Source organism: Bufo bufo, chromosome 3 (genome assembly GCF_905171765.1).
Source record: "Bufo bufo chromosome 3, aBufBuf1.1, whole genome shotgun sequence".
NCBI classification, from domain to species: Eukaryota; Metazoa; Chordata; class Amphibia; order Anura; family Bufonidae; genus Bufo; species Bufo bufo.
This window is the reverse complement of record NC_053391.1, coordinates 367,355,920-367,379,029: the sequence shown is the minus strand read 5'-3', so window position 1 is coordinate 367,379,029 and position 23,110 is coordinate 367,355,920. Positions and strand designations below refer to the sequence as shown.

General features: G+C 41.9%; 1 protein-coding gene across 1 annotated transcript in view; it reads left to right on the top strand.

Annotated features, from left to right (window-relative positions):
• The window catches only part of CCDC28B (coiled-coil domain containing 28B), a 68,258-nt gene that overhangs the window by 15,719 nt on the left and 29,429 nt on the right, over positions 1–23,110 (top strand). The window contains exons 2-4 of the mRNA XM_040421929.1: positions 3,641–3,811; positions 4,661–4,824; positions 8,488–8,633. Of these exons, the coding sequence (XP_040277863.1) occupies positions 3,651–3,811; positions 4,661–4,824; positions 8,488–8,633 (471 nt within the window). The 5' untranslated portion in view covers positions 3,641–3,650. The remainder of the gene's footprint in view (positions 1–3,640; positions 3,812–4,660; positions 4,825–8,487; positions 8,634–23,110) is intronic.

Genomic DNA, 23,110 nt, shown 5'->3' with positions numbered 1-23,110 from the left:
TGTGACGCCAATTGCAGCTTGCGCAGGTACTGTAGCAGGGCCCTTTAAGATGTTATAGCTCACATACCAGGTGAGGAATGCCAGAGGGGGATAATGTCTCTGTATAGCAGATGTGGTAGTGTCAACGGTGTCTCCTACCTTGGTATGGCTGGACTCCTGTATCCTGGCTCACTTGCAATAAAATTGAGTATGGTCAGTAGGAGTAATTGAGGAATGAATGCAATCCAGACAGGAATATAATCAAACTTGTCTTTACTTAGGGATTGGCAGCTTTGATCCATACGGTTACAGCAATAGTCTTGGGTCCCAGCAGGTATTGGCAATATGTGGCAGGAATCTATATATCTATTCTGCTTCTTGTACATATGCCTAGGAATCTGGCAGGTATCTGTCTTCTGCTCTGTCTGTAGTCTGCTTGATATGGACCTGACTAGCTGAGGAGGTATTTGGCTTCTCCTGGTCTTTGGATCTGTACTCACAGGACTGCTCGCAGGGTATGGTGACTTCTTCCTGGAGATCTATAGTTCTGGAAGTGCTGCTTTCTTGTCACTAGCTGAGGTAGATGACTCAGGCTGGGAAGGGTGATCTGGGCCTCAGCCGAGGCTCGATCCTGTCTTGGGATCCCTGTTTCTGGAGCTCCTAACTAACACATACTTCCCCAAGGAGGGGGCTGGTACACACAAACTAACTTCCTTCTCCTCCTCATGAGACAGGACATGGGAACAGCCCACTTCTGCCCACACAGGGGAGGCTAACCTGGAATGGACTATTCCAGGCTAGAAATACTAACTGGCTATGGTCTGCTACATATTGCTGCCACCTGCTGGTGTACATTGAAATTACAGCATATACATTATACAGGCCTGAAAATATACATATAATGGCAATGCACAGTTAGTTTACACAAGGTGACAATACACATATACACCTGACATGATGTAGCGGGGAGACAGAGTTTAGTGACATACTCTGGGATGTTACAATGCCTAGTCATAAAATACTCATTGGTGAAAGTTAAACAGCTGGTACTCCAATCTCTTGTGAGGAATGACGGGGCCACTGAGCAGCCGGTGTAACTCAAGGTCATTTTCATGGGGAGATACTATATGCAGCGTGCCTGCCCATTTCAATTGGACTAATCTTGCCCGTCTTTGAGATCAATAATGGGTTTCAGTGGTTGCAATGAATGTGTATCCCGCTGATAGGTCATAAAACACTGCGGATGGGAAACCCCTATAATGTTCTGTGGAGTCCTGTAGTTTACAGTAAGCACTTTGGCATGGCTGACTCATTCTGCTCCATCTCATGATGTCCAGGAATGGTGCATGCTAAGAACAGATTCTGCTTAAAGGGGTTGTTCTACCATAAGAACTTATCTATCCACAGTATCTGATTGGTGGATCTGACTGCTGGGATCCCCAATGATCATAAGAGAAAGGTTTAGGAGTCCCCGGAGTGAGTGACGTGGCAGCACTCACTCCGGGACTCCATTCTAGTGATCAGTGGGGATCCCAGTGGTTGGACCCCCCACGATCAGATACTTATCACCTCTCCACTAATAAGTAATCATCCCTATTCAGATATAAGACTTGTTTACTTTGTCTAAAGATAATTAACAATGATGGATTCCTAAATGTCTTCAATGGCCACTGGTTGCTATACAGTAGGCCTCAGATTTTAGTTCACTAATAATATTTTGGACCTTGGACTTGTCAATTATTGGGCTTAGGATCCATCAATTCCTGGGAAATCACATAAAGTAATAAGCCATTAAAATACATAAAAATAGTAAAATTAAACATTTCCTGTCTAATGCAGTGATAAAAGTTCTTGTCATTTAAATGGGTTGTCCATGTCGGTTTTTACTTAGGGACAGGAGCCTATTAAAATAATAAAGAAACTTGAGTTGTCCAGGAATACAAAATGTCTAATAGGTGGCGGCAGCCTGCCGGATCAAACATAACTGCTCCCTCTGCTCCGGTCCTCTATGCTGGCTCCTGTGTCTCCATCTTCCAGTCCGAAGACTGTTTTCTTCCTCCCGGCCATGGTCACCCGATCCTCTGGTGACGTGTCTCTTGTAGACACATCACCACTGAGGCCAGTGGTTGGCTAAAAAGGATCCGATGACCATGCCCATGCATGGAGGAAGAAAACAGTCTCCGGACTGGAAGATGGAGATGTGGGAGCCAGCACAGAGGACCGGAGCAGTGGGGAGCAGTTAAAGGGATTATCCTGGAAAAGATAATGATGATTTATCCTCAGGATAGGTCATCATTATCACATCAGTGGGGTCCAAGTCCCAGCATCCACGCCGATCAGCTGTGTCAGGGAGCTGCTGGGGTCACCGGAGCTCTGGTGAGTGATGCAGGCTCCCAGCAGCTTTCAAAGGACAGCGCCATACATCGTATAGTGGCAGTGCTTGGTATTGCAGCTCAGCCCCATTGTCTTGATTGCAACTAGCCCTGTGACCGATGTACAGTGATGTCACAGGCCTAGGAAGAGGCTGCAGCGCTCAAGGCCTCTTCTAACAGCTGATCGGTAGGGGTCTCAGGTGTTGCACCCCCACAGATCTGATACTGATGACTTATGCCAGGGATTAGTCATAAATATTTTTTCCTGGATAAGTAAGATCCTTTCAGTAGGGGAGGCATTATTCCTGGACAACCTTAACCAGTTCCCCTGATTCAACGCCACCACTCCATCCTTTTTCCCGGGCTGTAGCCAGTGATGTACTGTTTTGGCTGCAGCAGTGACATCCAATACATCGTTGCAGCCAATCAATAGCCTCAGCAGTGTATGATCCGAGACCGCTGAGGCCGTCGTGGTATACAGGACGTCACTGCTGCTGCCAAAACAATACGTCACTGTTTGCAGACCAGGGAAGAGGATGGAGTGGCAGCACTGAATTGGAGGCAGCTGGTAAGGTAAGTTTAAAGAGAACCTGTCAGAAGGATCAACCTTATTAAATCAGCCATAATGCCTGGTACTGCACATGCGCCAATAGTGTAAGTTTACAGCACAGACGTGGTAGTGACAATTGATACACAAAGAAGGAGCTAAGGTACATTGAACACCTAATTTGCGTAATCATTAAAAGTTGAATTCCACATGAACAGCCCACTGGATTTACATAAAAAGGTATGTTTTAATTCAGCAGGATCAACCCTTCCAGGCATTATGCCTGGTTTAATCGGGTTGATCATGCTGATAGATGCCCTTAAACTTTACTATTTTAATAGGAACCTGTCAGTTTGCCTAAATAAAAAAATTACTTGTACAACCTTAAGAATGGAGTGCTTTCTGGGGTTCCGTTCCGTGCCTCCGCACCGCAAAAAGATAGAACATGCTCTATCTTTTTGCGTAACGTAGGGATCGTGGACCCATTCAAGTGAATGGGTCTGTGATCCCCATGTGCCTGCCCCACGGAAGGTGCCCGTGCATTGCGGACCGCAATTTATGGTTCACTGCATGGGCACGGGACACCAACGGTCGCGTGAACGAGCCCTTATGGAGTAGCAGGAGGACAAGGCTAGAAGCAGTTTGTTTTGAGAGAAGGCTTTCTACATCCTGTGGTATTTAAAAAGTAAACTACCCTTCAAGCTCAAGATTACCTGGAAATACAATTTACTATGTTTTACAGGGGACAGTAAATGGAGGATAAAAGGAAAAAGAGGAGTCCAAAAGTATGTGTCACACAGACGCTTCCACCAGCTCCTGTGAGAAAAGCTGCTGCTCCTCCAAGTAAGAGTGCTACCTTCAGCCTGGGCCTCCCACATCCACCCTCACCAAAGCAAAAGAATAAGATCCGGAGGTAAATACTGTATCCGCAGCTCATAGAAGAAAATCTTCATGTTATCCTGACCTGCTTTATGCTGCTAGGTCTAACAGCTTTTTTACCTACTTCAAATAGTTGCAGATGGATGGAGAGGGCTCATGAATTCGAGGACTCATCGGCATGCGCAGTGTTCATTTATCAGATGATTGCATGTTCAAGTCTCCTAGGGGGGACTTAGGCTACTTTCACACTAGCGTTAATATTTTCCGGTATTGAGATCCGTCATAGGGTCTCAATACCGGAAAAAAACGCTTCCGTTTTGTCCCCATTCATTGTCAATAGGGACAAAACGTAACTGAACAGAACAGAACGCTCCAAAGTGCACTGCGTTCCGTTCTCATACCGGAGAGCAAACCGCAGCATGCTACGATTTGCTTTCCGTCCTGGGATGCGGAGCAAGACGGATCCGTCATGACCTACAATTTAAGTCAATGGGGACGGATCCGTTTTCTCTGACACAATCTGACACAATAGAAAACAGATCCGTCCCCCATTGGCTTTCAATGGACTTCATGGTGGATATGGCTATGTTAAAGATAATACAACCGGATCTGATGGTTGTATTATCAGTAACGGATGCGTTTTTGCTGAACCCTGCTGGATCCAGTAAAAACGCTAGTGTGAAAGTAGCCTTAAAAAAAACTGTAAAAATGTTGGTGTCGAAACATGCCAAAAACCGCTGTGTGAACATAGCATAAAGCTTATTCTATTTTGCTACAAATCACAGTGAAAAGCTGGACTTCTAAAGAAAAGTTTACCAGACACTTATTAATGAGTGATATTAGTAAAATTCTAATATCTCCCTTTTTCTTCTCTGTTCTTCAGGGGGATTAAGGAACACGTGAGGCCTGCTGCTCCCTGTGAGGTGGCTACTCCTGGGCCTAGCCTTCAGCACTCCTTCCTCACTGATGTATCCCATGTGTGTGAAATGGAAGGAGGGCTCTTGAGTCTTCTCAATGATTTTCACTCTGGAAAACTTCAAGCATTCGGTAATGTGGTGCGAAAAAACAGCTTAATTATAAAAACTAGTGCAAAGCAAAATTGTATGACAAACTGTTTGGCATCTGTGTTACTTTTCTATTACAAGACAAAAACACACACACATATATATAGAGCAGCACTCCGGTATGGTGAAAAAAGAAAAAAAAAATTCACCCAGTAGTGACGCGATGTTTCGGCTCCAACATGAAGCCTTTCTGAAGCCTTTCTTTTTTCACCATACCGGAGTGCTGCTCTATTTTTTATTTTATTATCCTGGGATGCTTTTCCTATTGGAGCTTGCACCCAATTTTCAAATCAAAAGGTTGGTGCTGCCATTCATTGCATTTGTGTATATATATTTATATATATATATATATATATATATATATATATATAGCAGGAAAAATTCCACGGCACATCCAAGGCGTAAAATAAAAATTAGGCTTTATTCACCAGACAGTGACGTTTCGATCCACCTCCTGGGATCTTTCTCAAGCAGTGACTGCTTGAGAAAGATCCCAGGAGGTGGATCGAAACATCGCTGCCTGGTGAATAAAGCCTAATGTTTATTTTACGCCTTGGATGTGCCGTGGAATTGTTCCTGCTAACTATTTGAAGGGGGATCGCCTTCACAGCCGCTGGCACTCCATCTACACTGATATACAGCAGTGCTGCTCCAATTCTTTATATATATATATATATATATATACAGTACAGACCAAAAGTTTGGACACACCTTCTCATTCAAAGAGTTTTCTTTATTTTCATGACTATGAAGGCATCAAAACTATGAATTAACACATGTGGAATTATATACATAACAAACAAGTGTGAAACAACTGAAAATATGTCATATTCTAGGTTCTTCAAAGTAGCCACCCTTTGCTTTGATTACTGCTTTGCACACTCTTGGCATTCTCTTGATGAGCTTCAAGAGGTAGTCCCCTGAAATGGTCTTTCAACAGTCTTGAAGGAGTTCCCAGAGATGCTTAGCACTTGTTGGCCCTTTTGCCTTCACTCTGCGGTCCAGCTCACCCCAAACCATATTGATTGGGTTCAGGTCCGGTGACTGTGGAGGCCAGGTCATCTGGCGCAGCACCCCATCACTCTCCTTCATGGTCAAATAGCCCTTACTTTCAAAGTTTTCTCAATTTTTCGGCTGACTGACTGACCTTCATTTCTTAAAGTAATGATGGCCACTCGTTTTTCTTTACTTAGCTGCTTTTTTCTTGCCATAATACAAATTCTAACAGTCTATTCAGTAGGACTATCAGCTGTGTATCCACCTGACTTCTCCTCAATGCCACTGATGGTACCAACCCCATTTATAAGGCAAGAAATCCCACTTATTAAACCTGACAGGGCACACCTGTGAAGTGAAAACCATTTCAGGGGACTACCTCTTGAAGCTCATCAAGAGAACGCCAAGAGTGTGCAAAGCAGTAATCAAAGCAAAAGGTGGCTACTTTGAAGAAACTAGAATATGACATATTTTCAGTTGTTTCACACTTGTTTGTTATGTACAAACCGGATTCCAAAAAAGTTGGGACACTAAACAAATTGTGAATAAAAACTGAATGCAATGATGTGGAGATGGCAAATGTCAATATTTTATTTTAATAGAACGTAGATGACAGATCAAACGTTTAATCCGAGTAAATGTATCATTTTAAAGGAAAAATACGTTGATTCCAATTTTCACGGTGTCAACAAATCCCCAAAAAGTTGGGACAAGTAGCAATAAGTAAATTTGAGCATAACGAAGAGCTGGAAGACCAATTAACACTAATTAGGTCAATTGGCAACATGATTGGGTATAAAAAGAGCTTCTCAGAGTGGCAGTGTCTCTCAGAAGCCAAGATGGGTAGAGGATCACCAATTCCCACAATGTTGCGCAGAAAGATAGTGGAGCAATATCAGAAAGGTGTTACCCAGCGAAAAATTGCAAAGACTTTGCATCTATCATCATCAACTGTGCATAACATCATCCGAAGATTCAGAGAATCTGGAACAATCTCTGTGCGTAAGGGTCAAGGCCGTAAAACCATACTGGATGCCCGTGATCTCCGGGCCCTTAAACGACACTGCACCACAAACAGGAATGCTACTGTAAAGGAAATCACAGAATGGGCTCAGTAATACTTCCAGAAACCATTGTCAGTGAACACAATCCACCGTGCCATCCGCCGTTGCCAGCTGAAACTCTACAGTGCAAAGAAGAAGCCATTTCTAAGCAAGATCCACAAGCTCAGGCGTTTTCACTGGGCCAGGGATCATTTAAAATGGAGTGTGGCAAAATGGAAGTCACGATTCAAAGTTCTTTTTGGAAATCTGGGACGCCATGTCATCCGGACCAAAGAGGACAAGGACAACCCAAGTTGTTATCAACGCTCAGTTCAGAAGCCCGCATCTCTGATGGTATGGGGTTGCATGAGTGCGTGTGGCATGGGCAGCTTGCATGTCTGGAAAGGCACCATCAATGCAGAAAAATATATTCAGGTTCTAGAACAACATATGCTCCCATCCAGACGTCATCTCTTTCAGGGAAGACCCTGCATTTTTCAACAAGATAATGCCAGACCACATTCTGCATCAATCACAACATCATGGCTGCGTAGGAGAAGGATCCGGGTACTGAAATGGCCAGTCTGCAGTCCAGATCTTTCACCTATAGAGAACATTTGGCGCATCATAAAGAGGAAGGTGCAACAAAGAAGGCCCAAGACGATTGAACAGTTAGAGGCCTGTATTAGACAAGAATGGGAGAGCATTCCTATTTCTAAACTTGAGAAACCGGTCTCCTCAGTCCCCAGACGTCTGTTGAGTGTTGTAAGAAGAAGGGGAGATGCCACACAGTGGTGAAAATGGCCTTGTCCCAACTTTTTGGGGATTTGTTGACACCATGAAATTCTGATTCAACATATTTTTCCCTTAAAATGGTACATTTTCTCAGTTTAAACTTTTGTTCCGTGATTTATGTTCTATTCTGAATAAAATATTAGAAGTTGGCACCTCCACATCATTGCATTCAGTTTTTATTCACGATTTGTATAGTGTCCCAACTTTTTGGGAATCCGGTTTGTATATAATTCCACATGTGTTAATTCATAGCTTTGATGCCTTCAGTGTGAATCTACAATTTTCATAGTCATGAAAATAAAGAAAACTCTTTGAATGAGAAGGTGTGTCCAAACTTTTGGTCTGTACTGTGTATATATATACCCCCAAGTATAGAGAAATATACTATGTTTCCCTTCCTTTAAAAGGAATCATCTTTCTGCTATAAACATCCACAATATAAAACTCCCAGTATCAGAGCTGGTAGTCCTCATACAGTGCCTGGCATCTAGCTGAAAGGGACATTTAGAAGGCACATTGTGACGCCATCCCTGTATGATAGCCAATTGCAGTCAAAGTGCTCCAGGTAACTCTCCTGATTCCTGAATATTCAAATTACTCCCAAGTGCAATTTCAGCAGAATGCTAGGCATGTAATAGAGTTCCCTAAACTCTGGTTCTGGAAGCTGTATTGCGGAAGCGCTAAAGCCACTAGTTTAAAGCTTTATTTGCGTCCTATAGTAGTTAAAGGTCTATCATGTATATATTTCTAACCCAACCAGTCTCTACACTTTGTTCCATTAAGTCTTTCCCCTGGTTATCTATGTTCCGTAGGACGGGTATGCTCTTTTGAGCAGTTGGAACGGGTGAGAGAGATGCAAGAACAATTAGCACGTCTTCACTTCAGCTTGGATGTGTGTGCAGAGGAAATGAAAGATGAGACCTATGCAGAGAGGAACCTGGAGCAGTTACTAAATAATGTAAGAAACAACCAGATCTGTATGTTCATGTCTGAAGGGTCACAGAGGTTTCAGCATACTTTTGATATCTCATAGAGACATATCAAACGTTTTGATTGGTGGTGGAGTGCTGAGACACCCATAGACCCTTAGAAAGAGAAGAAAGAAGCGCTTGCATATTGCTCTTTCTCCTTGCTGGTAGAAGAAGAAGCAAGACAGACTCAGTAGAAAGTCTATGGGCCCATCTTGATCCGGTTTCCTTCAATATGTGAACGTTCTCACTCTTCATTCTAGCAATCGGTGGTGGGGTGGGGGTGGGGGTAGTCTCAGTACTCAGACCTCCCACTGACCAAACTTTTCATATATGTCTATGACATATCAAAAGTATGCTGAATACTCAGTGGGGTTTTACGCCAGTCTTTTGCTTCCTTTTTGTGCTGGCTTTGCTGGTGGAAGAAGCACCTAATTTATGACGAGGCATGCACCTTGGCGGACCTTCAGCAGTCCGTGCGTCTGGCAGATAAACTAGACCAGCCTCTTGAGTCGTTTTTTGCCAACATTTATGTCTGTTTCAAGGCGTAAATGTTGGTAAATTTGTCACGGACAAAGTTCCGGCCCTGGCACGCCCATGCTACAAATACCTGTGCTACCTGTGATAGATATATGTCTTTTTTCAACCGTATTAACTATGTAACAAAATACTGTCGCATGGGTGTTTAAAAAAAAAAAATCACAGAAAGGGGGTCATACCTGTGGATTTGTAGCAGAATTAACCCTTTGGACTGCTGGGTGAAATCAGCGGTAGAAATCCACTGCGTAAATTGACATGCCAGAGTTTAAAAATCTACACTGCAACCCAATTTCTACAGCAGATTTTTTAAATCGCATCCAATTTGCTGTAATATGTTGCAGATTATTTTAGATCAGCTGTTGTCAGAACCTGCTATGCATCGGATCCAGGCACTAAAACACCCCAATACCATGTACTGGCCATTCCAGTGTGTTAGAGGAGCGCTGCAGTAACGAGGCACTGCTACTATAGAGTGTATGGGGCTGTGGTGTTCTGGTCCCTGGTTGTGCAAACAGCCAGTGTGATATTCATGAACAATCCTAAGGATATGCCATCAATATTAAATTCCTGGAAAACCACTTTAATTAATACATTTTTGCAAAAGGAAATAGTGTAGATAGTACACAGTGCATAGAAATGAGAAATAATGAAGTAAAGATACAGAAGAGACTTGGGAACCCCTTGTTCTTGGGATCGCGTGAGGTCCCAGTGGGCAGATTCCCTGTGATTTGATATTTATCACCTATCCTGTGTTTAACAGCCAAGTTCAGCATTACAGCAAAAAGCAATAATAATTTGGTTAGGTGCAAGCATCTAAAGGCTGAACTCCAAAACTGTTAGTCATTCCGTCAGGGAAGAAGCAGCACTTAAAGCTCAAAAATAGATCCAAAGAGTGACAAAAGCATTGGTGTTCACTGGGTTAATAAATCACTGGATTTTTGGAGTGCTGCATCTTCCCGGGGTAAGTTATTGTGTGGATAGGTGATGAATAGTTTTTGTAGGACAACCCCTTTAACCTCTTCCCGACAACCACCGTATATGAACGCTGGATGTCCGATCTTTATAGATGGTGCCTGCTTAGGAGCTGATTGGGTGCCACAGCTACCGGGTGCCTGCTGTTTTACACTGCAGACATCTGGTAGCAGAGACCATGATCAGAGACAACTCCAATCACAGAATTTGAACACCTCACTGTGAACAGCTCACCCGCAACAAGATTGTGGAAGTTGTCTGGTTGCTATGGCAGCCTGGGATGTTCTTAAGGCTCAGAGGCCTGCCATAGCAAAATTTGTATAGGAACACACTGATTTTCCCATAGACTGTAATAGTAAACCATTGCATTTTATGGTGTAAGCAATCAGACGACCACATGTTAAAGTCCCCTAGAGGGACTAAAGGTAGATATGTTATAGAAGTTTTTTACAAACAGAATTAAAAATTCACATCACCCACTTCCACATTTTACAAATAAAAACAAACAAACAAACTAACAAAAAATCACAGGTGTCTCTGCAGCCTGAAATATTAAAATATAAAAGTGTCGATTCCATATGGTGCACGGCGTAACAGAAAATAATCAAAATAACCCATTCTCTGTTTTTGGTTGCTTGCCCTACCCAAAAAATTGAATAAAAAGTGATCAAAAAGTCATACAAACCCAAAAATGGTATCAATGAAAAATACAGAGAATCCTGTGAAAAACTGAGCTTTACACAGCTCAATATACTGTACATAAACAGAAAAAAGTTATTGGAGTCAGAACATGGTGATGCAAAGAGAAAATAATTTTTTTTCAAAGTTTTTAATATTCTTGAAAAACTACGTAAATTTAGTCTCTCTGTACTCTGACCCAGAGAGTGAAGTTAACATGTCAGTTTTACTTCACGGGGAATGCCGTAAAAACGACACATAAAACAATGTCAGAATTGTTTTTATTTTCCACCCCATTTCAGATTTATTCCAGCTTCCCACTACATCATATGCAATATTAAACCTGGCCGGCGGGTCTCCGCAATAATGTCGATCACGGTAATTAAAGCCTTTAGATGCCACTTCTGGGCTTCTTACCGGAATCCTCTGTGGCCAGTGAGGATGCTGGTAATTGATTTTAATACACTTAGGCTCGCTGAAGAGGCTCAGGGTATTAAAGCTGCAATTCTTATAAGAAATAAGCAATTCTGAGCAATAACTGGATTTTAAAAATACATGTTTTTTTCATATTTCAAAAATAAAAATTGGATTTTGTATGCTCAAATACAAGCTTCAAAATCATAACAAAAAAGTAAAAAAAAAATTAAAATATATAACAAATTTAAGTTTATATCACCCCCCTTTCCGTATAATAAAAAATAAATACATAAATAACTAAAAATATAAACATCATGGGTATCACTGCGACTGAAAACGCCCCTACTATTAAAATATTAAAATATTTTTCCTATACGGTAAATGGCATAATGGAAAAAAGGGTCAAAATGGGCAATTTGCCATTTTTACACTGCTTCTCAAAAAATGTAATAAAATGTGATTAAAAAGTCATACACACTCCAAAATAAAAACTACAGATTGTCCCGCAAAAAATGAGCCCCCACACAGCTCAGTAGATATAACTATAAAAAAAAGTTATGGGGGTCAGAATATGGTAATGTGAAAACTTTTTTTTTTCAAAGTTTACATTTATTTTTAAACTATTTAGACATAAAAAAACCTAGACATATGGGGTATCGTTGTAATCATACTGACCCAGGCATGGGTCAGTTCTGCCGCAAACAGAACGCCGTGGGAACAAAACCCGTAAAACCGTGGAGGAATTGCGTTTTTTTTCCAATTCCACCCCATTTGGATTTTTTTTTTACTGCTTCCCACTACTTTGTATGCCATAATAAATGGTGGCATTAGAAAGTACAACCTGTCCTGCAAAAAATAAGCACTTATACAGCTATGTGAAAGGAAAAAAAATAAAACGTTATGGCTCCTGGAAGGTAGGGAGTTAAAAACAAAAACAAAAAAATGGACAATTGCAACATCAGGAAGGGGTTAAGGAATATGTGCAACTCATATACTCTTTCTAAATTAACTGCTCCATATATATTCTGCTGTATACCATTTGTCTTACTGCACTGTTCCTATATCCTGTTGGGTATAACTAAGTGACTCTTCTGCATAGCAATTTCATTTGCTGCATACGGTAACTGAAAAATCTGTATCAATATCGACCTCCGCCATAATGTAAATACAATAAATGACCAACATTTCATTCAGAACTCATATTATTCATTGTGTTACTTTGGAACTTTCTTTTATAAGAAGTAGTTTTGACTTGTGCTCTAGACTCCAGTCCCGTTTCTCCCCTATGTGAGGCCAGTTTTAGACGAGTGTGTTCGGCGTAAAACATGCTATGTGTGAGAGTGGGAATTTCCATTGTGAACTCTGCTCATTTGACTGGACCACATGGCATTATAATGATTTATAAATCTGTGTGTCTCTGCCCAACCTCATCTGTAATAATTTGTACTGATGGCATTATGTATCAGTACAATACATTACAGCTGAGGTCAGGCAGAGACACACAGCATTATAATTCATTACAATGCAGTAAGGTCTCGTTAGAAGACCAGTGTCCATGATGGGAAATCACGCTCTCACACAGTGAACACGCTCATATGAAATCATTAAATCCTGTGTAAAATTCCTTTATGCTGAAGCCTGCAGTACTATTTCCAGACAATGGAAAATCTCTGTATTATCTTTGATGTCTCCGTGGTTTAGCGATAAACCACATAATGCATATGGAAGAGTTTGTCTCTCTATGCCTCATTGCAGATGGGGCACTGGATCCAGACGGAATGGTGCCATTTATTGATTCATATTAATTACTTTTCAACTCCTGGCCACACTTGTTAGGTATCATTTCTCCTTCTTTTTCATAATGTCCACAGTGTCAGCAAAAATTCAGCTCTAAAAAGTGTCACGTTTCTCACTACTTTATTCTCAGAAAATCTATGGCATACTTTCACAGACATCCATTTAACCTCCTCAGGACCGCCGTACGCAGGATTGCGTCTTTGCGGCGGTCCTGTTGTTCTGGGTGGACGCGCCGGTGCGTCCTCTCGCGAGACGCGAGATTTCCTGTGAACGCGCGCACACAGGCGCGCGCGTTCACAGGATCGGAAGGTAAGCGAGTGGATCTCCAGCCTGCCAGCGGCGATCGTTCGCTGGCAGGCTGGAGATGTGATTTTTTTAACCCCTAACAGGTATATTAGACGCTGTTTTGATAACAGCGTCTAATATACCTGCTACCTGGTCCTCTGGTGGTCCCCTTTGTTTGGATCGACCACCAGAGGACACAGGCAGCTCAGTAATATGTTGCACCAAGCACCACTACACTACACCCCCCCCGCCCCCGTCACTTATTAACCCCTTATTAGCCCTTGATCACCCCTGATCACCCCATATAGACTCCCTGATCACCCCCCTGTCATTGATTACCCCCCTGTCATTGATTACCCCCCTGTCATTGATTACCCCCCTGTCATTGATTACCCCCCTGTCATTGATCACCCCCCTGTCATTGATCACCCCCCTGTAAAGCTCCATTCAGATGTCCGCATGATTTTTACGGATCCACTGATAGACTGATCGGATCCGTAAAAATCATACGGACGTCTGAATGCAGCCTTACAGGGGAGTGATCAATGACGGAGGTGATCACCCCATATAGACTCCCTGATCACCCCCCTGTCATTGATCACCCCCCTGTAAAGCTCCATTCAGATGTCCGCATGATTTTTACGGATCCACTGATAGACTGATCGGATCCGTAAAAATCATACGGACGTCTGAATGCAGCCTTACAGGGGAGTGATCAATGACGGAGGTGATCACCCCATATAGACTCCCTGATCACCCCCCTGTCATTGATTACCCCCCTGTCATTGATCACCCCCCTGTAAAGCTCCATTCAGATGTCCGCATGATTTTTACGGATCCACTGATAGACTGATCGGATCCGTAAAAATCATACGGACGTCTGAATGCAGCCTTACAGGGGCGTGATCAATGACTGTGGTGATCACCCCATATAGACTCCCTGATCACCCCCCTGTCATTGATTACCCCTCTGTCATTGATCACCCCCCTGTAAAGCTCCATTCAGATGTCCGCATGATTTTTACGGATCCACTGATAGACTGATCGGATCCGTAAAAATCATACGGACGTCTGAATGCAGCCTTACAGGGGAGTGATCAATGACTGTGGTGATCACCCCATATAGACTCCCTGATCACCCCCCTGTCATTGATTACCCCTCTGTCATTGATCACCCCCCTGTAAAGCTCCATTCAGATGTCCGCATGATTTTTACGGATCCACTGATAGACTGATCGGATCCGTAAAAATCATACGGACGTCTGAATGCAGCCTTACAGGGGAGTGATCAATGACGGAGGTGATCACCCCATATAGACTCCCTGATCACCCCCCTGTCATTGATTACCCCTCTGTCATTGATCACCCCCCTGTAAAGCTCCATTCAGATGTCCGCATGATTTTTACGGATCCACTGATAGACTGATCGGATCCGTAAAAATCATACGGACGTCTGAATGCAGCCTTACAGGGGAGTGATCAATGACTGTGGTGATCACCCCATATAGACTCCCTGATCACCCCCCTGTCATTGATTACCCCTCTGTCATTGATCACCCCCCTGTAAAGCTCCATTCAGATGTCCGCATGATTTTTACGGATCCACTGATAGACTGATCGGATCCGTAAAAATCATACGGACGTCTGAATGCAGCCTTACAGGGGGGTGATCAATGACAGTTGGGTGATCACCCCATATAGACTCCCTGATCACCCCCCTGTCATTGATTACCCCTCTGTCATTGATCACCCCCCTGTAAAGCTCCATTCAGATGTCCGCATGATTTTTACGGATCCACTGATAGACTGATCGGATCCGTAAAAATCATACGGACGTCTGAATGCAGCCTTACAGGGGAGTGATCAATGACGGAGGTGATCACCCCATATAGACTCCCTGATCACCCCCCTGTCATTGATTACCCCTCTGTCATTGATCACCCCCCTGTAAAGCTCCATTCAGATGTCCGCATGATTTTTACGGTTCCACTGATAGACTGATCGGATCCGTAAAAATCATACGGACGTCTGAATGCAGCCTTACAGGGGAGTGATCAATGACTGTGGTGATCACCCCATATAGACTCCCTGATCACCCCCCTGTCATTGATTACCCCTCTGTCATTGATCACCCCCCTGTAAAGCTCCATTCAGATGTCCGCATGATTTTTACGGATCCACTGATAGACTGATCGGATCCGTAAAAATCATACGGACGTCTGAATGCAGCCTTACAGGGGGGTGATCAATGACTGTGGTTATCACCCCATATAGACTCCCTGATCACCCCCCTGTCATTGATCACCCCCCTGTCATTGATCCCCCCCCCCCCCCTGTAAGGCTGCATTCAGTCTGTTTTTTGGCCCAAGTTAGCGGAATTTTTTTTTTTTTCTTACAAAGTCACATATTCCACTAACTTGTGACAAAAAATAAATTCTCACATGAACTCACCATACCCCTCACGGAATCCAAATGCGTAAAAATTTTTAGACATTTATATTCCAGACTTCTTCTCACGCTTTAGGGCCCCTAGAATGCCAGGGCAGTATAAATACCCCACATGTGACCCCATTTCGGAAAGAAGACACCCCCAGGTATTCCGTGAGGGGCATATTGAGTCCATGAAAGATTGAAATTTTTGTCCCAAGTTAGCGGAACGGGAGACTTTGTGAGAAAAAAATAAAAAATATCAATTTCCGCTAACTTGTGCCAAAAAAAAAAATTTCTATGAACTCGCCATGCCCCTCATTGAATACCTTGGGGTGTCTTCTTTCCAAAATGGGGTCACATGTGGGGTATTTATACTGCCCTGGCATTCTAGGGGCCCCAAAGTGTGAGAAGAAGTCTGGTATCCAAATGTCTAAAAATGCCCTCCTAAAAGGAATTTGGGCCCCTTTGCGCATCTAGGCTGCAAAAAAGTGTCACACATCTGGTATCGCCGTACTCAGGAGAAGTTGGGCAATGTGTTTTGGGGTGTAATTTTACATATACCCATGCTGGGTGAGATAAATATCTTGGTCAAATGCCAACTTTGTATAAAAAAATGGAAAAAGTTGTCTTTTGCCAAGATATTTCTCTCACCCAGCATGGGTATATGTAAAAAGACACCCCAAAACACATTCCCCAACGTCTCCTGAATACGGCGATACCAGATGTGTGACACTTTTTTGCAGCCTAGGTGGGCAAAGGGGCCCACATTCCAAAGAGCACCTTTCGGATTTCACTGGTCATTTACCTACTTACCACACATTAGGGCCCCTGGAAAATGCCAGGGCAGTATAACTACCCCACAAGTGACCCCATTTTGGAAAGAAGACACCCCAAGGTATTCCGTGAGGGGCATGGCGAGTTCCTAGAATTTTTTATTTTTTGTCACAAGTTAGTGGAAAATGATGATTTTTTTTTTTTTTTTTTTTTTTTTTCATACAAAGTCTCATATTCCACTAACTTGTGACAAAAAATAAAAACTTCCATGAACTCACTATGCCCATCAGCGAATACCTTGGGGTCTCTTCTTTCCAAAATGGGGTCACTTGTGGGGTAGTTATACTGCCCTGGCATTCTAGGGGCCCAAATGTGTGGTAAGGAGTTTGAAATCAAATTCTGTAAAAAATGACGAGTGAAATCCGAAAGGTGCTCTTTGGAATATGGGCCCCTTTGCCCACCTAGGCTGCAAAAAAGTGTCACACATCTGGTATCTCCGTACTCAGGAGAAGGTGGGGAATGTGTTTTGGGGTGTCATTTTACATATACCCATGCTGGGTGAGAGAAATATCTTGGCAAAAGACAACTTTTCCCATTTTTTTATACAAAGTTGGCATTTGACCAAGATATTTATCTCACCCAGCATGGGTATATGTAAAAAGACACCCCAAAACACATTCCCCAACTTCTACTGAATACGGAGATACCAGATGTGTGACACTTTTTTGCAGCCTAGGTGGGCAAAGGGGCCCACATTCCAAAGAGCACCTTTCGGATTTCACTCGTCATTTTTTACAGAATTTGATTTCAAACTCCTTACCACACATTTGGGCCCCTAGAATGCCAGGGCAGTATAACTACCCCACAAGTGACCCCATTTTGGAAAGAAGAGACCCCAAGGTATTCGCTGATGGGCATAGTGAGTTCATGGAAGTTTTTATTTTTTGTCATAAGTTAGTGGAATATGAGACTTTGTATGAAAAAAAAAATAAAAATAAAAATCAGCATTTTCCACTAACTTGCGACAAAAAATAAAAAATTCTAGGAACTCGCCATGCCCCTCACGGAATACCTTGGGGTGTCTTCTTTCCAAAATGGGGTCACTTGTGGGGTAGTTATACTGCCCTGGCATTCTAGGGGCCCAAATGTGTGGTAAGGAGTTTGAAATCAAATTCTGTAAAAAATGACCTGTGAAATCCGAAAGGTGCTGTTTGGAATATGGGCCCCTTTGCCCACCTAGGCTGCAAAAAAGTGTCACACATCTGGTATCTCTGTATTCAGGAGAAGTTGAGGAATGTGTTTTGGGGTGTCTTTTTACATATACCCATGCTGGGTGAGATAAATATCTTGGTCAAATGCCAACTTTGTATAAAAAAATGGGAAAAGTTGTATTTTGCCAAGATATTTCTCTCACCCAGCATGGGTATATGTAAAATGACACCCCAAAACACATTCCCCACCTTCTTCTGAGTACAGAGATACCAGATGTGTGACACTTTTTTGCAGCCTAGGTGGGCAAAGGGGCCCATATTCCAAAGAGCACCTTTCGGATTTCACAGGTCATTTTTTACAGAATTTGATTTCAAACTCCTTACCACACATTTGGGCCCCTAGAATGCCAGGGCAGTATAACTACCCCACAAGTGACCCCATTTTGGAAAGAAGAGACCCCAAGGTATTTCGTGATGGGCATAGTGAGTTCATGGAAGTTTTTATTTTTTGTCACAAGTTAGTGGAATATGAGACTTTGTAAGAAAAAAAAAAAAAAGAAAAAAATCATCATTTTCCGCTAACTTGTGACAAAAAATAAAAAGTTCTATGAACTCACTATGCCCATCAGCGAATACCTTAGGGTGTGTACTTTCCGAAATGGGGTCATTTGTGGGGTGTTTGTACTGTCTGGCCATTGTAGAACCTCAGGAAACATGACAGGTGCTCAGAAAGTCAGAGCTGCTTCAAAAAGCGGAAATTCACATTTTTGTACCATAGTTTGTAAATGCTATAACTTTTACCCAAACCATTTTTTTTTACCCAAACATTTTTTTTTTATCAAAGACATGTAGAACAATAAATTTAGAGCAAAATTTATATATGGATGTCGTTTTTTTTGCAAAATTTTACAACTGAAAGTGAAAAATGTCATTTTTTTGCAAAAAAATCGTTACATTTCGATTAATAACAAAAAAAGTAAAAATGTCAGCAGCAATGAAATACCACCAAATGAAAGCTCTATTAGTGAGAAGAAAAGGAGGTAAAATTCATTTGGGTGGTAAGTTGCATGACCGAGCAATAAACGGTGAAAGTAGTGTAGGTCAGAAGTGTAAAAAGTGGCCTGGTCTTTCAGGGTGTTTAAGCACTGGGGGCTGAGGTGGCTCAATGATAAAGCACTACTATAGCACTATCTATCTATCTATCTATCTATCTATCTATCTATCTATCTATCACATATCTATCTATCTATCTATCTATCTATCTATCTATCTATCTATCACATATCTATCTATCTATCTATCTATCTCATATCTATCTATCTATCTATCTATCTATCTATCTATCTATCTCATATCTATCTATCTTTCTGCCTATCTAATATCTATCTATCTATCTATCTATCTATCTATCTATCTATCTATCTATCTATCTATCTATCTATCTCATATCTATCTATCTATCTTTCTGCCTATCTAATATCTATCTATCTCATGTCTATCTATCTAAATAAAAAGTAAATAGCATCACTAATATGCCAGGTGCAAAGTCCTTGCAGGATTCCGGATGAAAAATCTACAAACTGTAATGTAAAATTGAAACAAGGCAGCACTCCGGTCTTAGTGAAGGAAAGTGGATCCTTACTACACCCAATGCAACGTTTCAGCTCATCTCAATGGAGCCTTTGTCAAGCAGTGATAACAGTGCTCCAAGCAGGTGTATATATAGGTAAGTGCCAAAGTGTACATGATTAGAAATTGATGAGGTCAATCAACAAATAAACATGATTATAAACGTGTAAATATAGTAATTCTCATTAAAATACATTTCATACTTGAATCTCCAGTATGTGTGATTGACAAATGTGTGATAAATCGCGTATGTATCAATGATTAATGTGTAATCCTTAAAAAATCCATGATTGTGTCCCATAAAGAGCAATAAAGTGCACGTGTGAAAAATAGAATACATCTGGGTAATCAACTTCATGAGACGCTCACCCTCCATTATCAGATCCATGTGGTAACGATTCAGAGTACAATAATGTCCAGTGCGCTTGCGCTGGCGTAACTCAATCAATGTGAGGACTCCACTTCGTCCGGGCGCATGCGCCTAGGGGACGATGCAGTGTCTCTGCCAGTACTACCAATGGAGCTCACTATATGCGAGCCGCCAACTGCGCATGTCTATGCGGGGCAAAACATCCTTTTGCTGGTAGTCATAATAACTGGATAAACAAATAGACAAACCAGGGAAAAATGGAAAATAGCGCTAGGCAAACAGCACGCTGTACTTTCCACATCTTATTGTCCTTTCAGTGAGATCAAGGGTGTCTACAGGGGAAGCGCTAAATCCCCAGCGGTAACTGAGGGTCAAACCTCCACCATTGCGGAATCGGGCATGGGGGCATGATCACTGTCCCCGGTCTGAATCCACTACACGCCAAAATACCAAAGAGAAGGCCAAATTGTGGACAGGCCACGTTCACAGAAAACAATTGGTCCAAGAATTTCCAAGGATGTGGTAAGTTTGTATACTTCAATTTCCCACACTAAAGGCATTGAGGCAGTTAAGGACTGCAGAATGCAAAGAATTTTTGATCTCATTATAATGGTAGTACTCACTTGTAATTATTTTTTGTTCCAGGATGATTTTTATGTTCAGTTACGTAGGACCACAATGTGGTCCAACGTGGTGCCAAATTACGCAAACATTTTTATCTCACACATGGAGGAGAGACACGTCTATGTGAGCCACCACTTCAGACATGTTCTGGGGTGGTGGTGGTACATAGATGATGTCTTTCTGCTTTAGACAGGCACTGAACCAGAACTACATAGCTTTGGTATCTTTCTTAAAAATATAGATTCTGAAGTCAAGTTCACATTGGTGTCCTCCGACTATGAGATCCAATTTTGGATGTAACAGTGAGGAAAGTTGGTGATCAACTCAGCACTGACTTATATGTGAAAGCAACAGACAAAAAAACATTGCTTAGGTATGACAGTAACCACTCAAAATCTATGCTGAGATCTTTACCCTTTAGCCTGCTGCTTAGGGTGAAAAGAAGTGTAAAAAATGATGGAGACTTGGAAGGAAGATTAATTAATATGGGGGCTAAGTTTATTAAGAGAGGATACCCTAGAAAACTTGTGAGATCACATACTGATAAGGTTCAATCCTTCTCTAGAGAATCTCTTTTAAAAGGGGAGAAGGTTCGCACACCTAAGACAAACCGTATTCTATTTATCTCTCATAATACATGTCTGAGCACTAAGATTGGCGACATTCTGAGGAAACATTGGCCTATTTTAGGCAGCAATTTCAGACATATACCAGAGTTTCACATTCCCCCACTTATGTACTTTCGTTGTACTCAAAATCTTAGGGACCGGTTGGTCCGTACTGATGTAGGCACTACAAAACTAATATCTGGGCCCTAGTAGAGACCCTCGGGAGGTAAACCTCACTGTTCAACCGGTCAGAAGACCGAAAATCCCTGTAGGGGTGCTAATTAGTACAACTTTAAAAGCATACATTTTATTGAGTCAATATTAAAATATTAGAATGGTCTATAATAATCCATAACCCGACATTACTAAAACTCTCAAGTACTGCGCTAGTTTCTAAGCTTCCTATTCCTCTGATCCCCTCAGCAATGTTGCGACAGGGGCGTGATTTATCGTAGAAAGAATACTTACCCTTCTCTTTTGCAGATTAAATACCCTTTGTGATTGTTTACTATGCAACGTGACACCCGTGACATCTCCCATAGAGGTCGGACAGGTGGAGCGCACACTGAGGACGTGATGCTTGCGTAGTCACTGTGCGCATAGAGGTGAGGCGGGTGGAGCGCATCCTGATGATGCGATGGTCACGCAACTATTATGTACATCCGGACACACTGTGTTGATGTCACATCCCCCCTTTTGCTACGGCCAATGGTGAAAGGGACCATCAGAAAATATTGGGTGTGGCTTAGTTAATAAAACTCGGCTCTCCGCAGCGCGCCGACGCTAATACCCCGAATCCCTGACGAAGCCGCATCGCGGCGAAACATGTCGGGTGGGGAGTAGTGTTAGGCGCAATTGATTTTAGGCAGGTCACTGGCGCTTTGTTTCTGAACATATAGAAACATGTTAATGACCAAACCCGCAATGTATGGGGATGTATGAGGAAGTGTGATTACGTGTAAGCCCAGCAGGCAATAAATATGCAGTGAGAAGCAATGCATGCATGAATTGAGTACCCTGGAGATATAATTATACAAACTTTTATTTTTATGGATTATTAAAATAGATGTTAGGTCATATACCATTCCATACTCTCCTGTAGGGACATACCTCCATTCAGGACATCGCAAACTGCACACATAAGGAGAAGTTAATCACGTCCCTGTCGCAACATTGCTGAGGGGATCAGAGGAATAGGAAGCTTAGAAACTAGCGCAGTACTTGAGAGTTTTAGTAATGTGGGGTTATGGATTATTATAGACCATTGTAATATTTTAATATTGACTCAATAAAATTTATGCTTTTAAAGTTGTACTAAGTAGCACCCCTACAGGGATTTTCGGTCTTCTGACCGGTTGAACAGTGAGGCACTACAAAACGTACATTTCGCTCTTATTTTGGTTCAACCAGAACAGGATGTTATCCATGTCATAATGAGGGGTTCTTCATTCACACACCCCGATACTGGAGTTAATTTTAAGATCAGATATTACCTAATTTGTGATTCAAAGTATGTAGTATACCTACTTGAATGCCCCTGTCATCTCCTCTAAGTAGGTGAGACGACATGGGACGTTAAAACCAGTCTCAATCAGCATAGGTATACCATTCAGGAGAAGAAACTTGATTTACCCATGTCCAAACATTTTACAGAAGCAAAACACAGTGAAAAGGATCTTTGTTTTCGAATAATAGACCATGTTGCAATGCCTACAGGGAGTGCAGAATTATTTGGCAAGTTGTATTTTTGAGGATTAATTTTATTATTGAACAACAACCATGTTCTCAATGAACCCAAAAAACTCATTAATATCAAAGCTGAATATTTTTGGAAGTAGTTTTTAGTTTGTTTTTAGTTTTAGCTATTTTAGGGGGATATCTGTGTGTGCAGGTGACTATTACTGTGCATAATTATTAGGCAACTTAACAAAAAACAAATATATACCCATTTCAATTATTTATTTTTACCAGTGAAACCAATATAACATCTCAACATTCACAAATATACATTTCTGACATTCAAAAACAAAACAAAAACAAATCAGTGACCAATATAGCCACCTTTCTTTGCAAGGACACTCAAAAGCCTGCCCTCCATGGATTCTGTCAGTGTTTTGATCTGTTCACCATCA